This window comes from Gymnoscopelus microlampas (assembly GCF_963454915.1).
Source record: "Gymnoscopelus microlampas genome assembly, chromosome: 14".
NCBI classification, from domain to species: Eukaryota; Metazoa; Chordata; class Actinopteri; order Myctophiformes; family Myctophidae; genus Gymnoscopelus; species Gymnoscopelus microlampas.
This window is the reverse complement of record NC_139951.1, coordinates 35,769,815-35,789,492: the sequence shown is the minus strand read 5'-3', so window position 1 is coordinate 35,789,492 and position 19,678 is coordinate 35,769,815. Positions and strand designations below refer to the sequence as shown.

At 41.7% G+C, this 19,678-nt stretch overlaps 1 protein-coding gene across 6 annotated transcripts; it reads left to right on the top strand.

Moving 5' to 3' along the window:
- The first annotated feature begins 220 nt into the window (after window positions 1-220).
- Window positions 221-19,233, top strand: exoc7 (exocyst complex component 7). 6 transcript variants are annotated; one of them, XM_084078903.1, is made up of 20 exons: window positions 221-406; window positions 584-649; window positions 1,336-1,520; window positions 1,786-1,891; window positions 2,286-2,508; window positions 3,949-4,116; window positions 7,048-7,140; window positions 7,860-7,928; window positions 9,177-9,322; window positions 9,560-9,712; window positions 9,830-9,928; window positions 10,072-10,134; window positions 10,456-10,522; window positions 12,712-12,777; window positions 13,268-13,388; window positions 13,655-13,750; window positions 13,880-13,943; window positions 15,775-15,816; window positions 16,866-16,999; window positions 17,348-19,233. In XM_084078903.1, the coding sequence occupies exons 1-20, from the start codon at window positions 347-349 to the stop codon at window positions 17,448-17,450; spliced, it is 2,124 nt and encodes a 707-aa protein (XP_083935029.1). In that variant the 5' UTR covers window positions 221-346; the 3' UTR covers window positions 17,451-19,233. The 6 variants fall into 6 exon arrangements, with proteins under 6 accessions (XP_083935029.1, XP_083935026.1, XP_083935024.1 ...); XM_084078900.1 differs by lacking the exon at window positions 7,048-7,140 and adding an exon at window positions 5,068-5,079; XM_084078898.1 differs by lacking the exon at window positions 7,860-7,928 and adding an exon at window positions 5,068-5,079.
- The last annotated feature ends 445 nt before the right edge of the window (window positions 19,234-19,678 follow it).

Genomic DNA, 19,678 nt, shown 5'->3' with positions numbered 1-19,678 from the left:
GTTTTAAATCCCTTTTTGTTACACAGAAACATAATATGTGTTGTATAGAAACATAATATGTCGTTTAAATGCTTAATTTATAGTTTTAATGTGCAAATTAACCGTTTTTCAATGGCTCCTTTTTGCTCTAGAGGGTACTCTTATTCTGAAGAGATCGTCCACCGGAAGTCTTATTGTTGCCACCTTATCGTTGCTGACGGAACACAGCTCCTCAAACAGCAGCAGCAGAGCAGCAGATCCGAGAGGTCATTGTTATTGTTATTGTTTTGTGAAAAGGAGTGCTCTGTAAGCCTATTTTGCGTGACAGTTGGTTCTATTTGAATGGGAATAGCTTCAAACCTTCAGGATGATCCCCACCGAGGATGCGTCCGCCCGGAAGAGGGAGATCGAGGAGAAGCTAAGACAGGTCGGAGATATGGGAAACAGTATGAGCAACAATCATAGCAATAAATAATGCTCAATAATCTGCCCTCATAGCAGTTTACCCGGTGTTTAAATTACAATTTATTCGGTCTAATTGTTTGTCACTCCTGGGTTTAGTTTGACATTGCCTGAGTGATTGTGTAATGTGTCATTATTGCAGGAACAAGAAACATTGTCATTCATCAGAGAGAATCTGGAGAAGAGCGATCAACAGACTAAGGGAATGGTATGATGAACAAAACGGATAAGGCTCTATTTACATGAAAACCCTATATATGCTTAATCATGAGATGCTAAATGATTCACTGCAGTGCTACATTACATATTTTAAACTTGACCCTCTATGCAGTGGTTCTCTCAACCAGTGGTCCGGGGACCACCCAGTGGTCCTTGAGGGGGTTCCAGGTGGTCCCCAGCTAAATTATGGAGAGTTGGTAACCAAATGGACCCTTATAGATCTTCAAGTTCAAGTTTATTATGTCCCAAACTGGGCAATTTATGTTACAGCAGATAATAATAAGAAACTCCAAAACACTGTAAACATACATACACAAGACATAAACAAAAACATAGACATGATCACAAGAACTCTTGAGAGTGTAAAATGAAACCAAGTGGACCCTTACGGGTCCATTTGGTTTCATTTTACGCTCTCAAGAGTTTAATTATTGTTAAACATCTGCCTGTTAACGTTTGCCTGTTATCTCTCCTATTGGTACCAACATCAATACAGCATGGAATTGTGGACAAAATCGTATCCAACGATAACAAAATATTCTAAGTCTTGGGTCTGAGAGGCTAAATCTCATCAAATGGTGGTCCGTGGCTCAGATGCCGAATGAATAATGGACCCGCATATGAAAAGGGTTGAAAACCACTGCTCTATGGTTTTACATTTCCCCCCTTCCAAAGGTGTCCATCTTGTCCTCTTTTGAGAGCCGTCTGATGCAGCTGGAGAACTCCATCATCCCAGTTCACAAACAGACGGAGAACCTGCAGCGGCTGCAGGAAAATGTAGATAAGACACTGTCCTGCATGGACCATGTGATCAGCTACTACCATGTGGCCAAAGACACAGACAGGATCATCAGAGAGGGGTGAGACTGACTGCCGCTGTAAATGGCACCCACTGTTCCTAATTGTTAGGATAGGTTAAATAGAAATGGTCTGGCGGACACATTTCTTGTATGTGCATTGTGCATATGTACCGTGGGAAAAAATAACCCATTTCCCATGCCCACATCTTTGTCTGACACACCCAAATCCTCACTTCCTGCTGTTCTTAAGGAGATACTGGGTTCTTGGGGATAAATAATAGTTCTAAATATGTTATGATGATAATAAACAATTATTTATTTTCAGACCCACAGGCAGACTGGATGAGTACCTGGCCTGTATCGCTAAAATCCAGAAAGCAGTGGAATATTTCCAAGACAACAATCCTGACAGTCCAGAACTTAACACAGTGGTACAGTATTATATGCCTCAAATCGGTCATTCAGGTCACTAAATCATTAAGCTACTTTAACCTGTGGGCTGCTATTGTGCACATACTCATGAATTAATGTATTTTTCCCATTCAATACCTCCTGCACTGCAGGCAACCCCATACCCAAATGGTCCATCACTATTCTTAAAGTTGTAATTGTTTAACTCTAGTAGAAACTGGGATAGCTTGCTGGGCATGATATAAGACCGAATATCTTTATCTCTGGCTTCTGTGCCCTGGGAGCAAGGAACAGGAAGTCACTATCTGTGCACGGTGAAGATTGTCATGGCCACGTAGCTATACAACCTAGTAAGGTTCTACTGGAATTCCACAGAAAAGGGACGACGTTCCCATTTTAGTGTTTCCTTTGCAGAAAGCCCGCTTTGAGAAGGGGAAAGAGCTGCTGGAGGCGGAGTTCCGCAGCCTGCTGACCCGTAACAGCAAGGCCGTTCCTCCCATTCTCATCCTGGATGCCATCACCGTGGACGAGGAGCTCGAGGTTCAGGATGATGTCATACTCGAACACCTGCCCGAGAATGTGCTCCAAGATATCATCTGCATCTCTGGCTGGCTGGTGGAATATGGACGCAACCAGGGTACCTGTCCTTTTTTCGAGGAGAAACTGCGGCTAATGGCCTGATTTAATATATACGTGGCTGCGTATCATGTTGTGTACCGTAAATAGCCAATTTGGCTATATTCGGGGAATATTTGCTTATTTTCGCAGAATGTTCGCCTATGTGTAAATTAGACATGAGCTTGTTACAACTCACTCTTGTGATTCTGCACAACCAACAGTACATCCTGTCCATCGCTCCACCATGCACTGTTGGTCTTTCCTTCCTTCTCTATTTCCTCTTTTGGATTTCCTGTATCCCTATTCTCGAAAAGAGAGACGGAGGTGGTTGACAATGACCAGGACCAAGTTTAGTTTTGGCTGTTGCTCACACGTTCAGTAATGTGTGACAGTAATGTGACACTTAAGACATTGGATTTAAACAGTTTTTAGTATGATCGAGAATGTCAAATGGCCTTCAAGCTGCGTTATCAATAGTGGTGCATATTTTTTTGTAAATATCTTTGTTTCCTTGTGTCATTTATCACAAATCCTCTCTCCATTTCACCAGACTAGTATGTCCGGCAAATAGCTGTGAGTGTGAAATGCAGATAGACAGAAGGCGATGACAGCCAGTAGTGTTGCTTATTATTGTCACCTAGATTTCCTAGAGGAAGGCTAGTGCCAATGGTGGTGGGAGGATGACTCACCCAGTGAGCCATTAGATATTGTAGTATCCACAAAGAATATTACGCAACAATAAAGTGAATAGTTTTTTATTCAGAACGAGATTGATATGTCACCACAAATAAACACATCAACCTGCATGAATGAGGCATCAACTATATGAATAGTTCGATGCAAAATATTCGCAGACACATTTTCTGATCTTTTATTCGAGTGTAAAGCCTTTCAAGTCTTGTGTTCCAATGACACTATTTCTAACATAGTCCACTTTTTAAGATTTGGAGAGCATGTACGTTTATAGAGGATAATTCTTGTAGCCGAGACAGAGACTCTGCAAAGTTTTAATTTGATACATGTTTGGGACCACAGTAAGCATTAGGGCTAGCCTAGGCAATATGACTTCAAATCAATATCACGATTATGTCAAACGTTTGCCTCGTTTACGATTAATGAACGATTATTATCTTTTTAAATAGTGAAAATAGCAGATCTACAAGCTCACAACGTGCCGCAATGCTACGTGTTGTGAGCTTTTCTGTTATTTTTGCACACCACATTGTATTAAGTGGTTAAACAGACTAATCGATGTAATCAATTATAAAAAATCTATCAGAACATTTTTGTGTTGGTTCGTTGATATATAAGGAAAAGACAACTTGCTCCTCAATTATTTAAGGTTAAGTCGGTTATTGGTTCTGATTACCCAGCCCTAGTAAGCATAGTCTTGGCGATACCCAGGTGATTCTTATAATCGTGTTGTGTCTAACTGTGTTTTGTTATGTCTGCCCTGCAGATTTCATGAATGTGTACTGTCAGATCAGGTCCAGCCAGCTGGACCGTTCCATCAAGGGCCTGAAAGATCACTTTCGCAAGAACAGTGCTTCTTCTGGGATCCTCTATTCACCGGCAGTCCAGACCAAGCGCAAGGAGACGCCAACCAAGAAGGCTCCCAAGAGACCAGGTCAGAACGGTGTTAATTTTTACAGCCAACTTTGATTTAGTTTTAGTCATAGTCTTTTGAATAAAATTCAGTTTAGTTTTAGTCATAATTTTGTCATCTGAAATGTTTTACTTTTAGTCTAGTTTTAGGTGACGAAATATTATACGATTTTAAGGCCTTGATGGCGTCCGAATGCCTGATTTGTGGATCGGCTACCGAAAATAGCCGATCTATAATGTGAACTTGTAGATCGGCTATTTTCAGAGTGTGACATCTACGCACAACCAAGCATGAAATGACTTGTCTTGATTCTACTGGATCTCTTCTCCACTAGTCCCTCCCTGTTATTTTCTTCATAATCAAAAATTGCACTGGGCAGATATGACAAATAACCTAAATATACAAAGAAATTACTGACACATTTAATAATGTTATACTTTTTTTTTTAATGCGGAAATAGTTGATCTAGAAGCTTACAAAGCTCTGCTATTTCTGCTATTTTTGAAAAATGTTTGAAACATTTTCAACATGGAAACAATTATGACGATTATGCGGTTGATCTCAAATAATTGCTATTAGGCGATTATGTAATCATTGAGACAAGCCTAATAGCCGACCTACAATCTCACAACGTTGTGAGATTGTAGAGCAGCTATTTTTTGCTTTTTGTCATATGACACGGTGTGTAGGGTTTAAGTGGTTAATCAGACAACACAACCAACACGAACCTAACCTGAACATTCAGAATCTGTCGATTTGTGGACCTCCTCGGCTCCCACGTGTCCGCCTCAAGACAACCCAGCAATCACGTTGCGTGCATGCTCCACTGTCAAGAAGACCCGTCTATGAACCTGATTACTGAACCATTATGCACAGCCAGCCCTCCACTATTTACCTCCTGTGATTTTAGTCTTGTGACTTAACTAACATTTCACCCTTTCCTCTTTCATAATCCTTGTGTTGTGATGACAGTCTACATCCCAGGTAAAGACAAAGCTTTAGTGTGTGTTTTTAGTGCCATCATTTGCGGGGCTTTTAACACTTTTATCAATTGAAAGCACATTTTTAACCCATTCAATCCGGGAAATAATCTGTGTCATTTTAGATTTATTTGGCTGTTCAAAAATAGCAGATATACAAGCTCATAGTGCGGCACAGAGTGATATATTTTTTAAAGACAACATTAGTACTCAAATCTTTGCTTCTGGGGGGTCCCTGGAACAAAACATTTTGAGATGGGGTCCGCGGCCAAATACGTATCTAAAAATGTTTTCAAAATCCTAACGGTATGTTGCTATTTCAGTGGTGCTCCAACTTTTCCATGTCAAGGACCCCCAAAATTATATGTATTTGGCCGCGGACCCCCATCTCAAAATGTTTGCTTTAAAAGATATATATTCAAAGATTTGCACAACGTTTCCTAGATTTTTCAAAAATTGCAGATCTACAAGCTCATAGCGCTGCACTCGGTGCCGCACTATGAGCTTGTTGATCTGCTATTTCTTGAATATCCAAAGAAATCTTAAAATGACAGAGATGCGTTCCCGGTCTTAATGGATTAAACAAGGGGATCAAGTGGCCGCATTTATTTTTATTTAGCAGTCCTTCAAACATGCAATGTAAGTAGGATGTAGAACCTTTACCAATTGTGCTAGACAGACATACAGTAGCTTCGATGTCTGGAGCGATGGAGCTTCTTGCTACTATACTGTAGAAGAGTGAAGTTATTATTTTATCACTGCTGGGTTGATGTGTGCTTGTGTGTGTTTTGTGCTTTCTCTGTGGTGAAAATAGCTGGCATATTGAATTAATGAGTGTTAGGGTGGACAGGTAGTGTAGTAGCCTGTAGGCCAATCCGTTTAGCTTTAGCTGTGCAGAGAAAAGGCTTGTGTGTGACAATGCTGCTTAACCACTTTCAAGTCAACCTGGTGTCCCTATTTTGGGCATGTCAATATAGGTGAAATATGTGAAAGAATTCATAAACATTTAAAAAATGTACCTTCAAATACCAATTATTTTGATCTACAAGCTCACAACGCATCACGATGCATAGTGAGTTTGTAGATCAGCTATTTTCGCAGTGTGACAAAATATATAGCCCTCAAGTGGTTAAGCAGCGTAATCAGTGTGCACTCACAGCATGTTTTTGCTATTGCTTGCACTAAAACGCCTTAACATCACATTCACTGAGTAAAGGATTTGTTGAAAAGTCAGTTTTCATGATATAGTAAAAAAAGAAAACGCCATTATAATGGAACATGTGATGCAGTGTAGAGCGAGAGGCGGCCATCCTGAAACGTAGAGCGACGTACGGCCTGCCCTATGCCACAAGCTGCTTTGTCAGTTCCGGTCATTATGCTAACATGCTCTTATTTGATGTTAATGCTAACTAACCCACTAACAGAGTCAATATACTGTATTGTTTTACCTGTGGGCCCTGAACCCTTTGTATATGTATTTTGCACCACAAACCATGTAACAAATTGTTGTTGTTTTTCTAATGAGTATTAATAATAATAATAATAATGTAATAATGCTGTTTATGACTTAATAATTATATTGGCTGTTTTGTGTTTGTAACTTTGTAATTGACCTAACCTTTTTGTTTAACTTTTTACGTTATGGGGTGTGTGATGGGGTTTTGGCACACATGCTCTAGTCTAGTCTGTTTGCTTGTTTTTGTCGTCATGTACTAGCTGTGCTGGTCATTCTGTGTTGTAGTTGTGGTGATGCTAGGTTGTGCTTCCGCTGGGCACCGTGCCCGCTCACACCACTCCGTGTGGACCGTGCTTCGGTGGTGGGAGGGATGTGGTGTGTGCGTTTCATCACTCACTTCCTAGCTCTCCTCTCCTCCTTCCTCTTTCTTCCCTCCCCCTTCTCCTCCTCTTCTTTGGTCTCTGTCTCTTGGGCTCTCTGGACCTCCCTGGACCTTGTCTCTGTGTATGGGACCAGGGACCATTCGCAAGGCTCAGAACCTTCTCAAACAGTACTCACAGCATGGGCTGGAGGGGAAAAAGGGGGGCTCTAACCTCACTCCTTTGGAAGGTAACGCACCTCTGTCTTCTCTTTGGTGTCTCTCTCTCTCTGTCCGCACTCTCCCCAGGTAACTGGGGCAACTGTTGCATCTCGGGACTTATTCACACGGTGGCCATGTTGCTCTCATGTTTATAGTATGTCAACTTACATCATAACCCGACCCCCCCTCACCCCCACCCCTCCAGTATGGTGTGACAGCAAAATGGCTACCGTGTTAATATGGCCAACTAAGGAGAGCAACAGACATAGATGAAGCTCCTCAGAGTTACAACAGCTCTTAGACATTGCATCATCTTAAAAATGTGTTATAATCAAGAATACAAATCATTCCAACTGGAACTGAGAATTTTAAAACCGCTCGGAGCGGTAAATCTAAATAATTGATATCCCTTCTTGACATTATGTGGGCTAAGTGAGAGATGCAATGCTTCTAAAGCTGGTGCCACATCTGGACAATGGTCTTTAAAAAAAACTTCTATAGGTAAACTGTTAGCGTAACACCCACTGACTAACTTAGACATCCGGGCGCTTCCTCCTGCCCGTGGCTCCCCCCCCCCCCATCTACCCTGCTGTGGAGGGTAACCCCCTGCTTCCCCCCTGCTGGCTGCTTGGTGGTCGGTGTAAGTGTCACGCCAAGTCCCAGGCTTGGCCCTTGGCTTTATAGTCATAACCCAGGGTGGTGGCATGACCAGGTACAAGTCCCTGATAACTCCACCCCCAACCATTAGGTCACGATCACGACCCGCGGGTCAAACACCACTCCGATGCCCTGACTGACAAGCACGGGGCCGCAGCAGGTGAGTGAGGGGAGCAGTTGTGATATAGAAAGAGACTGCATTACCCATAAAGAGCCTCTCACCCTGGATTTAATTGTTATGTCAAAATGGACCTGTAAGAGTCCATTTGTACACAGAGCTTATTTTTATTTAACCTTTATTTAACCAGTAAAATCACATTGAGACCATTGTCTCTTTTACGAGTGTGCACTGGCCAAGAGAAGAGGCAAATAAATGTTACACAGCTCTGCCAGTAACAACATTACAGGACATAACAAAGACAAACATGACTTAAATTATCTCGGTCAACACACACACACACACTTTTACACACAGAGAAATGATTGTGTTTATGAAATCGATAATGTTCTATTGATTTGTGAGTAGAATGTGTGTCAGTGGATGTCTGCTGATTGCCATTCTGTTTAGTGCAGGGATATCTGCTGCATAGAAATGAACCTAAATGGGTTTTTCTTTTAAGTAAATGGCATGCAAATCCACAACGTTAATGGAATATGAAGATTCGCTCACTTCACACATGATCAAAGCCCCAATTTGTGGTTTGTGATAAATGTGACACATTGTCACATCACATGGTAGTACTGCGTAATGAACGCCCTCTCCTAGTAAGTGCATACATGTTTAAAATTACTGTATTCTTTTAAACACTTTATTATTTTCACACACAGACAACAGACAGTCACAAAATTTAAACAGAACAATCCAGAACCACACTACAAAGGACGAAAATCGAACACAAAATCTAAATGGGTATAAACAACAGAAAATCTAATTCTCCGTCAGCAATTCCCTGTGTCCATTTTCACCCCACAGATTACGGTGTTTTGTTTTACCTCTAAACCCACTCGTAGGAGTACACACACACAGAGTCCATTGGCTCACATTAACGGCTGAATTATACTCATTTGTGCGGCACTACCACTTGCTAAAAAGCTTACTGTGTTTTGCCTCTAAATCCACACGTAGGAGTACACACACACACACACACACACACACACACACACACACACACACACACACACACACACACAGAGAGAGTCCTTTGGCTCACATTAACGGCTGAATTATCCTCAGTTGCGTGGCAGTGCCGCTTGCTAAAAATAGCTGATCTACAAGTTCACATCACAACGCGCTATGAGCTTGTAGATCAGCTATTTTTGGCGCACAACACTGCCGTGCAACTGGCTTAAGTAAGTCCCCTGTCTTGGTTTCCCCTCTCACTTGACCTTGCACCCCATGTTGTCCCAGGAAAGGATGACGTCTTGGACATCGAGATCGACTCATACATCCACTGCATCAGTGCCTTTGTCAAGCTGGCGCAGAGCGAGTATGCCCTTCTGACTGAGATCATTCCTGAACACCACCAGAAGAAGACCTTTGACTCCCTCATCCAGGTCAGGGAAGAAAAAAAACACACCTTTCTCATTTAGCATTATTTTCCACATGATCTATGTATATTTGTCTATATGCTTAGCCGCTGAAGTTGTGCTGTAAACTACAGTACAATCTGTGTATATGAAACTACAACCTATACTTTTAGCCGCCACTTTTTCAAAACGCTTCAGAGAAACAAAAGGCTAAATGTGCTATGAACTTAACTTAATTGTGTTCTTTGCCTATACTCTCCACAGGAGGCCCTGGACAACCTGATGCTTGAAGGTGACAACATCGTATCCGCGGCTCGCAGGGCCATCATGCGTCATGACTACTCTGCTGTCCTCACCATCTTCCCTATCCTCAAACATCTCAAGATGACCAAGCCTGAATTTGACACAACGCTCCAAGTATGTTTCTTTGTAGCCACATCACATGCATAGTTTATAGTATCAGACTTGCATTATCGCCTAAATGATCAGCAGGGGATGCAAGACACAGTAGCTGTGTTATTACATTGTTTACAGGGCACGGCAGCGAGCACCAAGAACAAACTGCCAACTCTCATCACCTCCATGGAAACTATCGGAGCCAAGGCTCTGGAAGAGTTTGCAGACAGTATAAAGGCAAGCAACCCTTCCTACGCACAGAGCTCCGTTAAACATTGCAAGATTAACAGAGCACTCATTATCTCCTGTATTTATTTACTATTTATCCACCCAAACATCCGCAGTTATGTCATTATCCCGTTTCTCCTGTCCAATCACAGAATGACCCTGACAAGGAATACAACATGCCCAAGGATGGGACCGTCCATGAGCTGACTAGCAATGTAAGCTATTCCAATTTACTCTTAGGCTCTATTCATACTGAGTTGCGTGTGGGTGTCGGGCGCTCAAAATAGCCAATCTACAAGCATGGTGCGTGGTGAGCTTGTAGATACGCTATTTACTATAACTCAGGCATTAGGCAATGGTGCATTAGGTGCACAACACCACCACACTTCAACTTCCCCCCTATAAGGGCTTTCACTGTTTGAATGTTTCTGTGAAGTCGGACGGTCTCCTGGGCAACTGCTAATTGCACAGAGCGGACGATGGCAGTTAAATCAATAAAGTGACGTGATCTTGACCTTTGGTCCATTACCTTTTAGGCCATCCTGTTTCTGCAGCAGCTGCTTGACTTCCAGGAGACTGCCGGAGCCATGCTAGCCTCTCAGGGTAGGTAGGGCCGCGTCACTGTGGCCCGGAGGTTACTACTCTCCACCGCATACTGTACATCTCCTGCTCTCCCTCTATCCCACCAGCCCCATGAAAACTCTAATTCCTTAGAAGATGCCATTCGTAGTGATGCTGCTCGGCCGCCTGCATTTCAAAAATGATTTACCACGTCTGTGCATGTAACTGGCATGTTGGGTCAGGTCTCATCTTTGACATGCACACAGGACTTATGCATTTCTGCCTCTTTTTTTTTTTGCATTAGTGCACTGTTCTTCCAGCGTCAACAGCACTGGTAGTTCTTTAGATGTCTATATTTGTAAACTTGTAAGCTTGCATGTTAAAAGTATGGTTTGGTAAGTCTCACTGATACATAACAGCACGGGGTTCATGCATTCATTGTGTTTTAGTTATACGCCAAATTCAGTCACAAACATCCATTTCACACTCTAATATACTGTAAATGTAGGATGATGTCTCAGTTGTGCGGCTTTGAGGGATTGCAGGTGAGGGTCCATGTTACTGTACTTGTCTGTACTGAAAACTCATTCTCATCTGTCATGGGTGATTATTCCTGTCCTACAAAATCCCTACACCTCTCCCCACCACACCTGTATGACTCAGCGCTACTGTGTACACTGCAGACAGAGATAGTAACTCCCAGGTTCACCTTTCATTTCATTGCCCACTGATGTGTAGGCTTTCCTCTCCTCTTAGGTTCCATAACTCCCTACCTTCCTCCGCTAACTTCCTACGCTGCCTGTGCTATTTGCCTCCCATTTTCTCATCCTCCTCGCAATCAACTGCCTTTGTCTGCCTCCAGCAGGAGCCCCCATGATGTGCTTCTGCACTGCAACAAGGTCTTTGGCCGTCAGAATCACGGGGCTGCATACCAGAAAATGCCAGGAAGCCTCCTGATTGTGGACAGCTGTACATTTGGCATTTACCGTAACTTGAGACACTAAATAAATAAAATAGATAAAAAACAATACATTGGATGCATTTGGACAAATTGCGCGATGCATTTACAATAAGATTGTGATGTCCATCTCAAATGAAATAAACTAATTTGTCGTTCTGCCCTTGGAATGGCCTAGTCATTAAAAAAAACGAATTCAATATTTATATTCAATTGAACTAACTAATGAAATCCCCATTTTCACAATTTCTGAAGTTTCTATAGGTCGAGGGGTCTATAGGTCTACAATACCCTTTTATAGGTATTGTAGACCACCAGCAGAAGGTCATCAGGAGGGGCTCCTTAGCTCTAATGTTCCAACTTCCTCCCTAATGCTTACCTTACTCTCACTTGAGTGATAACCACTTTCAACCTGGCGTCCCTATTTTGGGCATGTCATAGGCAAAAATGATCAAAAATAACAGATCTACAAGCTCACAACATGTCTAGATGCAACGTGTCGTGAGCTTGTATATCACTATTTTCGCCACACTACGCCATCGTTTGATGAAGTAGAAGTGGTTCATTTAACTCTTGAGTGTAAAATATGTACCCTTACAGAGCCATTTTTACACTAGGGTTAGGGTTGAATTAACACTCAGGATTTTGTATTCCTCCTTCTCCCTCAATCCCCTGGTCTCTGGCTGTCAACAGTTTGCTACCTGGCTTGACTCTGCACTAACACAATCTTTTTCTAACCTTTTTGCACTTCTGCCTCTTCTTTCTCTTCTCTTTCTCTTTTTTGCTTTACGTCTGTCCCTTTAGTCCTGGGGGACACTTACAATATCCCCTTAGACCCCCGAGGTAAGCAAGAGATGACCCCCGCCCCCCCTCAAGTCTCAGGGTTCTGATGGGCTGTATTCTGAATGTGCTATTGGATGTAACATGTCTATTAGTGGTGATTAGTGTAATTATATTATAACAGCCACTGCTTGTTAGTGAGATATGACACAGGAGAGGAGCTTCCATTTCATAATCGGACACTTTTCTGTTATATGTGGATCACTGAAGTGCATGTACGTGTAGAATAGATTGTACTCCTAGATGCTGCCATGGAAACTAGAGCTGAGCACTCCCCTTTTAATTAACACCTAGACGCTTTGGTAATGGAGGTCCCCAACCCTCTTGACCCAGCGGAGAAATAAATTAATTTTGACACGAATTTGAATTACAGAATGTCAGAGTGTGAGGAGGATTACTGAATGAATATGCTATGCTAATGTGGAATTTGCAGAGACCAGCTCGTCGGCGAGCAGCTACAGCTCGGAATTCAGCAAAAAGCTCCTCAGCACATATATATGTAAGTAAACACAATTATTATATTCACCCATTTAGACCTGAGGATGATTCTATAAAAACGCTGTCTAAATCCTAAAGCCTTGTTTATACTTCACCGTGTGACACGTCCTATGCTGGAAAAGAGCAGATTTGCTCGAGACGCACTGTGAGCTTGCATATCTGCTATTTTCGGCATCCAACTCTGTCGTATGGTGAAGTATAAATGGGGCTTAAGAGTTTTCAGAAATGAATGACGTAGACACGTTCCAAGATTTAAAGCGTATAGGTTATCCCGGTCTGAATGGGTTAAGAATAGCAGATCAACAAGTCCATAATGCGTCACAGCGTGTTGTGAGCTGGTAGATTGGCTATTTTTTACAAGGTGACACCGCCATACAACAAAGTATAAAACAAGGCTTAAGTAGTGCATTGTTTCTGTACGTCCACGTACGCTACACGTGGTGGCCGTAATTGATGTACTGTACTACTTCTTTTGACTACGTTATTTTCAGGCAAAGTGTTGGGGAACTTGCAGCTGAATCTTCTCAGTAAATCCAAAGTGTATGAGGATTCAGCTCTGAGTGCCATCTTCCTGCACAACAACTACAACTACATCCTCAAGTCCCTGGAGAAGTAGGCACCATTTTCTCTGTTCCATTCCTTTTGTGAACTCTGACCCTTGACACCTGACTACAGATTGTTTATATTTGTATAATTTCTGTCAAAGCTTATTGTAAATCATTCGGTATAACAGCATCATCTATAAATGGCAAACTTGTTCAGTCAAACTATGCAGGTCTTCAGTGAATGGTCATTGTGTTAACAGTCGGCTTAAAGTGAGCTGAGTGATCTGAGTGATTTCACGCAGAAGACTATTGATTGTGTTCTTCTGTCATCAGGTCAGACTTGATCCAGCTGGTAACAGTGACCCAGAGGAAGGCTGAAAGTCAGTACAGAGAGCTCATAGAGCAGCAGATCCAAATGTACCAGCGCAGGTACACTTTGATCAAGTTTATATCCTTTTAACTGAGAAAAACTCACTCACTCACACACCCGCCCGGCCGCACACGCAACATCAGCACTGTGCAAATGTTCTGTTGTCTAATGCACTTCATTTCTTCCAGCTGGTTGAAGGTCACAGAACATCTCACCGACAGGAACATGCCCGTCTTCCAACCTGGCACAAAGGTTAGACTCCATTAAGACATTTATGGGCTTGTTATTGTTATATATATGTTCTTGGAAGCGCATGTGATTCTAAATGCTATGCAATCTGGTTTTAGAGCTAAACACAGTACGGTCACGGCATGCCTTAATGTTTTGGATGACATCAAGGATGCCTGGGATGACAAATTAGTCTGCACTGCTCTATTTATTGACCTAACTAAGGCATTTGACACTGTCCATCACTCTATCTTGCTAAGTAGACTCTCTAATGTAGGTATGAGTCAAAAGGTGACACATTGGTTTAAGAGTTACTTGGTTGGCCGAACACAATGCGTCAAATTGGGAGACACTTTGTCTGAGCCTGTAGCCATGGACAAGGGAGTTCCTCAGGGCTCCATTTTAGGTTCCTTACTTTTTCTTGTATACATAAACAATATTTGTAATCAATCACAGCACTCTAGGTATCACATGTATGCTGATGACACGGTTCTGTATACATGTGCGCCAACAATGGAATTGGCTGTAGCAAATTTGTCTATTGATTTCATTGCCTTGCAGCAGGAATTACACAAAAGTAAACTGCTACTAAATGGAAAGAAAACTAAGGCCATCCTGTTTACGCTACGTGCTTCTCCTGCCCCTTTAAGTATCACCACTCTGGACGGAACAGCCATTGAGTGGGTGGATAATTATAAATATCTTGGGTTCTGGCTAGATAAGCATTTAAACTTCAAACTGCATGTAGATGCTCTGAGCAAGAAATTGAAATTTACTATAGGTTTCTTCTATAGATTGAAGGCATGCTTTGCCCGAGCAGCTCGCCAAAAATTGGTTGCTGGTCTGTTCTTGTCCCAGCTAGACTATGGTGATGCCATCTATAGGTTTGCTTGTCCCACTACATTGGCCAGTTTGGATCCATTGTACCATTCGGCATTGAGATTTGTAACTAACTTACCCTTTAGGACTCATCATTGTACTCTGTATGCAGCAGTCGGCTGGTTCTCCCTAGGTGCCCGTAGGCAGCAGCATTGGTACACTTTCATCTATAAGGCAATCTTGGGTGGAATTCTCCCCACTTATATCTCCTCAAAATTTGAGGTGGTAAAAAATGGCCTCAATCTCAGATCTAATGCATGGATACGCTGTGTAGTACCGGGTTTCTCATCTGAGGTGGGCAAAAAATGCCTTGCTTTTCATGGTCCATGGGCTTGGAACGACCTCCAAAAGAGTTTGAAACTTGCCACACTTATCTCTGTGCGAAGGTTTAAAAGTTTCATTGTTGAGAAACTTGCTCATACCTGTAATTGTTTGGATGTCTAAAAAAAGGAGAAACTATGTCATTGTACATGTGGGTAAAATTCTATGAATTGCTACATGTAATAATTGGATTAATTTCCTGGTAGGTTACTTGGTTTGGTTGAGCTGAGTAAAAAAATGTTTCACTAGGAGATTTGTTTTAAGGTTCCTGTGAGTGAGTCATGGATGTATTAATATTACTGTTGTACTGATTTGTACTGTTTGTTTTAGCAGTGATGTGAAATTTTTAATCTGCCCCTTGGCCAGTTCCCACTTGTAAAAGAGATTCTGTCTCAATGTGTTTTACTGGTTAAATAAAGGTAAAAAAAAAAAGAAAAATATGAATGTCATGTCAGGACAGGACAGGATGTAATTACATTTACCAGAATGTTTTGTCCCTTGATACACTCCTTCAAAGCCTGAGTGATCATTTAATTCTGAGACTGTTCAAATGGAAGTAAATGGACCTACAGTATAAGGGTATCAACCATTCTGTGTGTGAATAAATAAATCCGATTCATTTTGTTTTTTGGCACTTTTTCTTATCTCGCTCCAGCTGAAAGACAAGGAGCGTCAAGTGATCAAAGACAAATTCAAGGTAATGTCAAAATCACCCTTGGTGGCCTGGGCCGCAGCGTGGCGGTCCAGGCACCCTAGGCTGCAATGCCGGCCTGACAGCGTGTCGCGGGTTCGACTCCCGTTCCTGACGACCTTTGCTGCGTGTCACCCCCCCATCTTTCTCCCCATTTCCTGTCAGCCTACTTTCCCTATCCCTCTCTAATAAAGGCATACAAAAGCCACAAAAAAAAAAAAAAAAAAAAAAAAAATCACCCTTGGTGACACAGATTTCTCTCTGAACCTTTTTAATCTCAAGGACCCCCCGTTATATAGGCATTAAGCCATGGATCCCCATTTGATAAGGTTTTTATATCTGGGATCCCAATCTGCACAGTAAATTCCTCAGTATTAATTTAACTCTCAGAGTTACAGACCCTTAAGGGTCCATTTTGTTCCTAACATTAACACATTAAACGCCAAGAATGTAGTCTTACGGTCCATTAAATCCAACTGTTAAGTGCCGAGACCGTAGTGCTATGGTCCGGGTGCTTTTTCCTTTTTTTTTTCAATTTTCGACACGGACCATTTTAAGTGTAACACCACCGGAAACGGAACTATTTGCGATCCCGTTTTGCCGTTCCCGTTGGCCTCCATTCTAAAGCGCACACTAAAACTCCTTTTTCTCCCTTGTAGTTTTTTCTCCTCGGTCATCACTGTTTAACATAAACCGTTCTAACTACAACATGGATGCCCCGTTTGACACGTGGTCTGCACTGGTAGACACAGGGACATGTGCACGATGTTTACAAACAGTGCATCGTGCATTCTTAAGGATTTTAACGGGGTCTATGGCGACGTGAAAAAAACAAAAAACAACAATAAAACCTTGGCACTGGTGAGTACATTATGAGATTAACCTCTGGCGGTGGATGTGTTAATGATTTAATCGCGGACCCCCTCAAGGACCCCTGGGGGTTCCCGGGCCCCACGTGGAGAAGCGCTGTTCTATAAAGATCAGTACGTTGTGATTCTGTCGTGGATATCAGATGATGTAGTCTCAGATTGTCTTGTCTCCTGGTTGACTTCCAGGGGTTCAACGATGGCTTGGAGGAGCTGTGTAAGATTCAGAAGGTGTGGGCAATTCCTGACAAGGAGCAGCGGGATTTCATCCGCCAGGCCCAGAGGAGAGTGGTGTCTGATGCCTACAGGGCCTTTCTACAGAGGTGAGAAAGATGATGATAATAATGATACACTGTCAAATCCTGAGTGTTAAATGTACCGGTAACCACTTTCCACACATCATTTTTTACCTCACCTGCACAACAATATTCTGTCAACTCTTTCCCATGGAAAGAAGTTGTATACTGTGTATATGAATACATTACTGCAAATAAATTAAAATCAAATAAATAAAAAGAATGGGCTATTCAACAAAACATTTAAACTTATTTTAGATATTGGATAGATCTCTTTTGGAAATTGGTTGAAATTGTTGGACTTTTTTTGCTCGTTTTTTAAATCTTTGATTTAGCCTGACTTTTGTTTCTTTCCTTATATATTTCCACTTGTAGATGTGCCAACATCTCGTTCACCAAGAACCCAGAGAAGTATCACAAGTATCGTCCAGATCAGGTGGAAGAGATGATCGAAAGGCTGTTTGACACCTCAGCCTGAACTGTGCTTCTTACCCCATTAATACCTGAAGCCGATTCTAAAAATAACCCCCCACCCCAGTTATTCTTACGAATGGAAACGCATCTCACCACTACTGGCTCCATAACAATTGAGGTACATCTTCCTGCTCTAGCCTCCCCTCACACTACCACTTAAGCCTAAAATATCCACCGTCGTACGAACTGTGTCATTTACCATAAATAACTGATTTTCAAATGAAAAACATGACGATGTGTCGCGTTGTTCAGTTAAAAAAAGGAGGAGGCTGCACAGCTCGTAGCCACGATGCAAAGTAGATTTTGCATGCCAACGTTTTGACTGGATAGACTTCCTCAGGAAGACAGGCATGGAAGACTATCCAGTCAAAACTTTGTTTTAAAAAGTCTGTTTTCTTCCTCCTTTTTTCTCAGTTATATTTCTACCGTAGTCAGCACCTCCTCGATGCCGGTGTGCGCTTCCTCTTCCGGTGTTTGCCTCACATTTTTCAGTTAAAATTCAGTTATTTTCAGTACACAGCATGATTGTACGACAATCTGTAAACTAGCCTTTAGGCTCTTTGTGTCTGATAAATGTTAATTTTTTGTACAACAATGTAAAAATTATGTATTTATATGTAATTTGTCCCCTCTAAGTGTCTGAAACAAATAAAGGGAAATCAGAAGTGATGTGTTTTGTGACGGTCATGTGTGGCTACAGCACAACACAGGACTTATAATTGTATTATAAGTATAATTGTACTATTATAATCTAATAGTGAAGCAGAGAATAGAATTTCCAGTGGAGATTTGTTGTCCGAGGTGCAGAGTACCATGCATTTTCACAAATGTGATTTCTATGTTTGATTTAGATGCATCTGTGCCTTATGCAAACAAGTCACAGTTTCTTTTCCTGATAAAGGTTAGGGAGCATGTGGTGTGAAGAAAAGAAAAAAACCTTGAATGGGAGATTTCTTTAAAGAAAAAGGCAATTATTTATCAAAAATAGCAGATTGGTTATTTTCTACACACGATCGTACGCCATCACACCATCGTACGACGAAGTATAAATAATCACAATTAACCAGTTGAACTCTAACGGCCCCTATTTTGGGGGGAACATTCGCCGGAAATCGCTGATCTACAAGCTTGTAGATCGGCTGTATCTGGCTCAGAGATATGGTGTTGAAGGAAAGAAGAGCAGACAAGTGTAGAGCCAACTCGGGTCCGTTTTACAAAGTATAGAGGGTTTAAATGGTTAAGTTAGATGAGATGTCAGCAACAGATGGAGTCTCCTTTCTTGAGAAGACAAAACACACACATGGCAAGTGGGAATGTAAATAAGTGAGATAGACTGTTGAACATGACAGACACTTAGATTTTAACACACTTGAGCACAAGTAGGTGGTCGTCATTTCAATTAAATAAGCAAAATAAAGCTGTGAAATGATTCTAGTTTTGTGTAAAAAAACAACAACTTGAAACTGAATCTGATGCATTAAAAACATGTGTTATCTGGGCTTTGAGTTCCTTAGCCAAGAAGAGGGGTTGTTTGGTGACTTGAGTGATTATCAGTTAGGGGCTACATGTACGTGCTTCACTTGGTCCATTTCACAAATGGTATGTCCTCACCGCCCAGCTAGATTCTCTGAACATCCTCTACTCATGCTATCAGATCAGGAGATACCAGAGCTAAAAGGCTCTAAATGGACAGGCAAGTAATTAGACTGTGACTCTTGTCCTAACAAGGCAAATGCAAATATAAAGACATGAGTGGTTTGGGGAGAATCATGTTATCTCAGCACGTAGCAGTTGAGGCTTTACACAAAAAAAACAACCATAATGGACATTGTAATGTTGATAGTAATGTGCTTTGTTGTACGACTGTTATGCAGGGCGAAAATACATCTTTTTCAACTGTAAAACGTGCCGCATCACCTTTATTAAAAATCTGTTATTTTTGGCAAGTGACACGAACACACGATTGTAGAATAAGGTACAGCATCAGCATAAACTGTTAAACCATTGCTCATATGGTTGAGAGGGATTCTTTGTGTGTGTGATTATTAATGTAGCTGACAAGCTTTGACCACAGCATATTATGCAACTGCTATATGCAGAGTTCCATAACACCACAATATTGGTGTTATTCACGGATATTGTAGCATCCTGGGCAAACATGTCCACAGTAAGATGAACATTTTAAAGTATGAATGGGGTTAAAGCAGTAAGTATGTAGGATTAGTAGCCTGT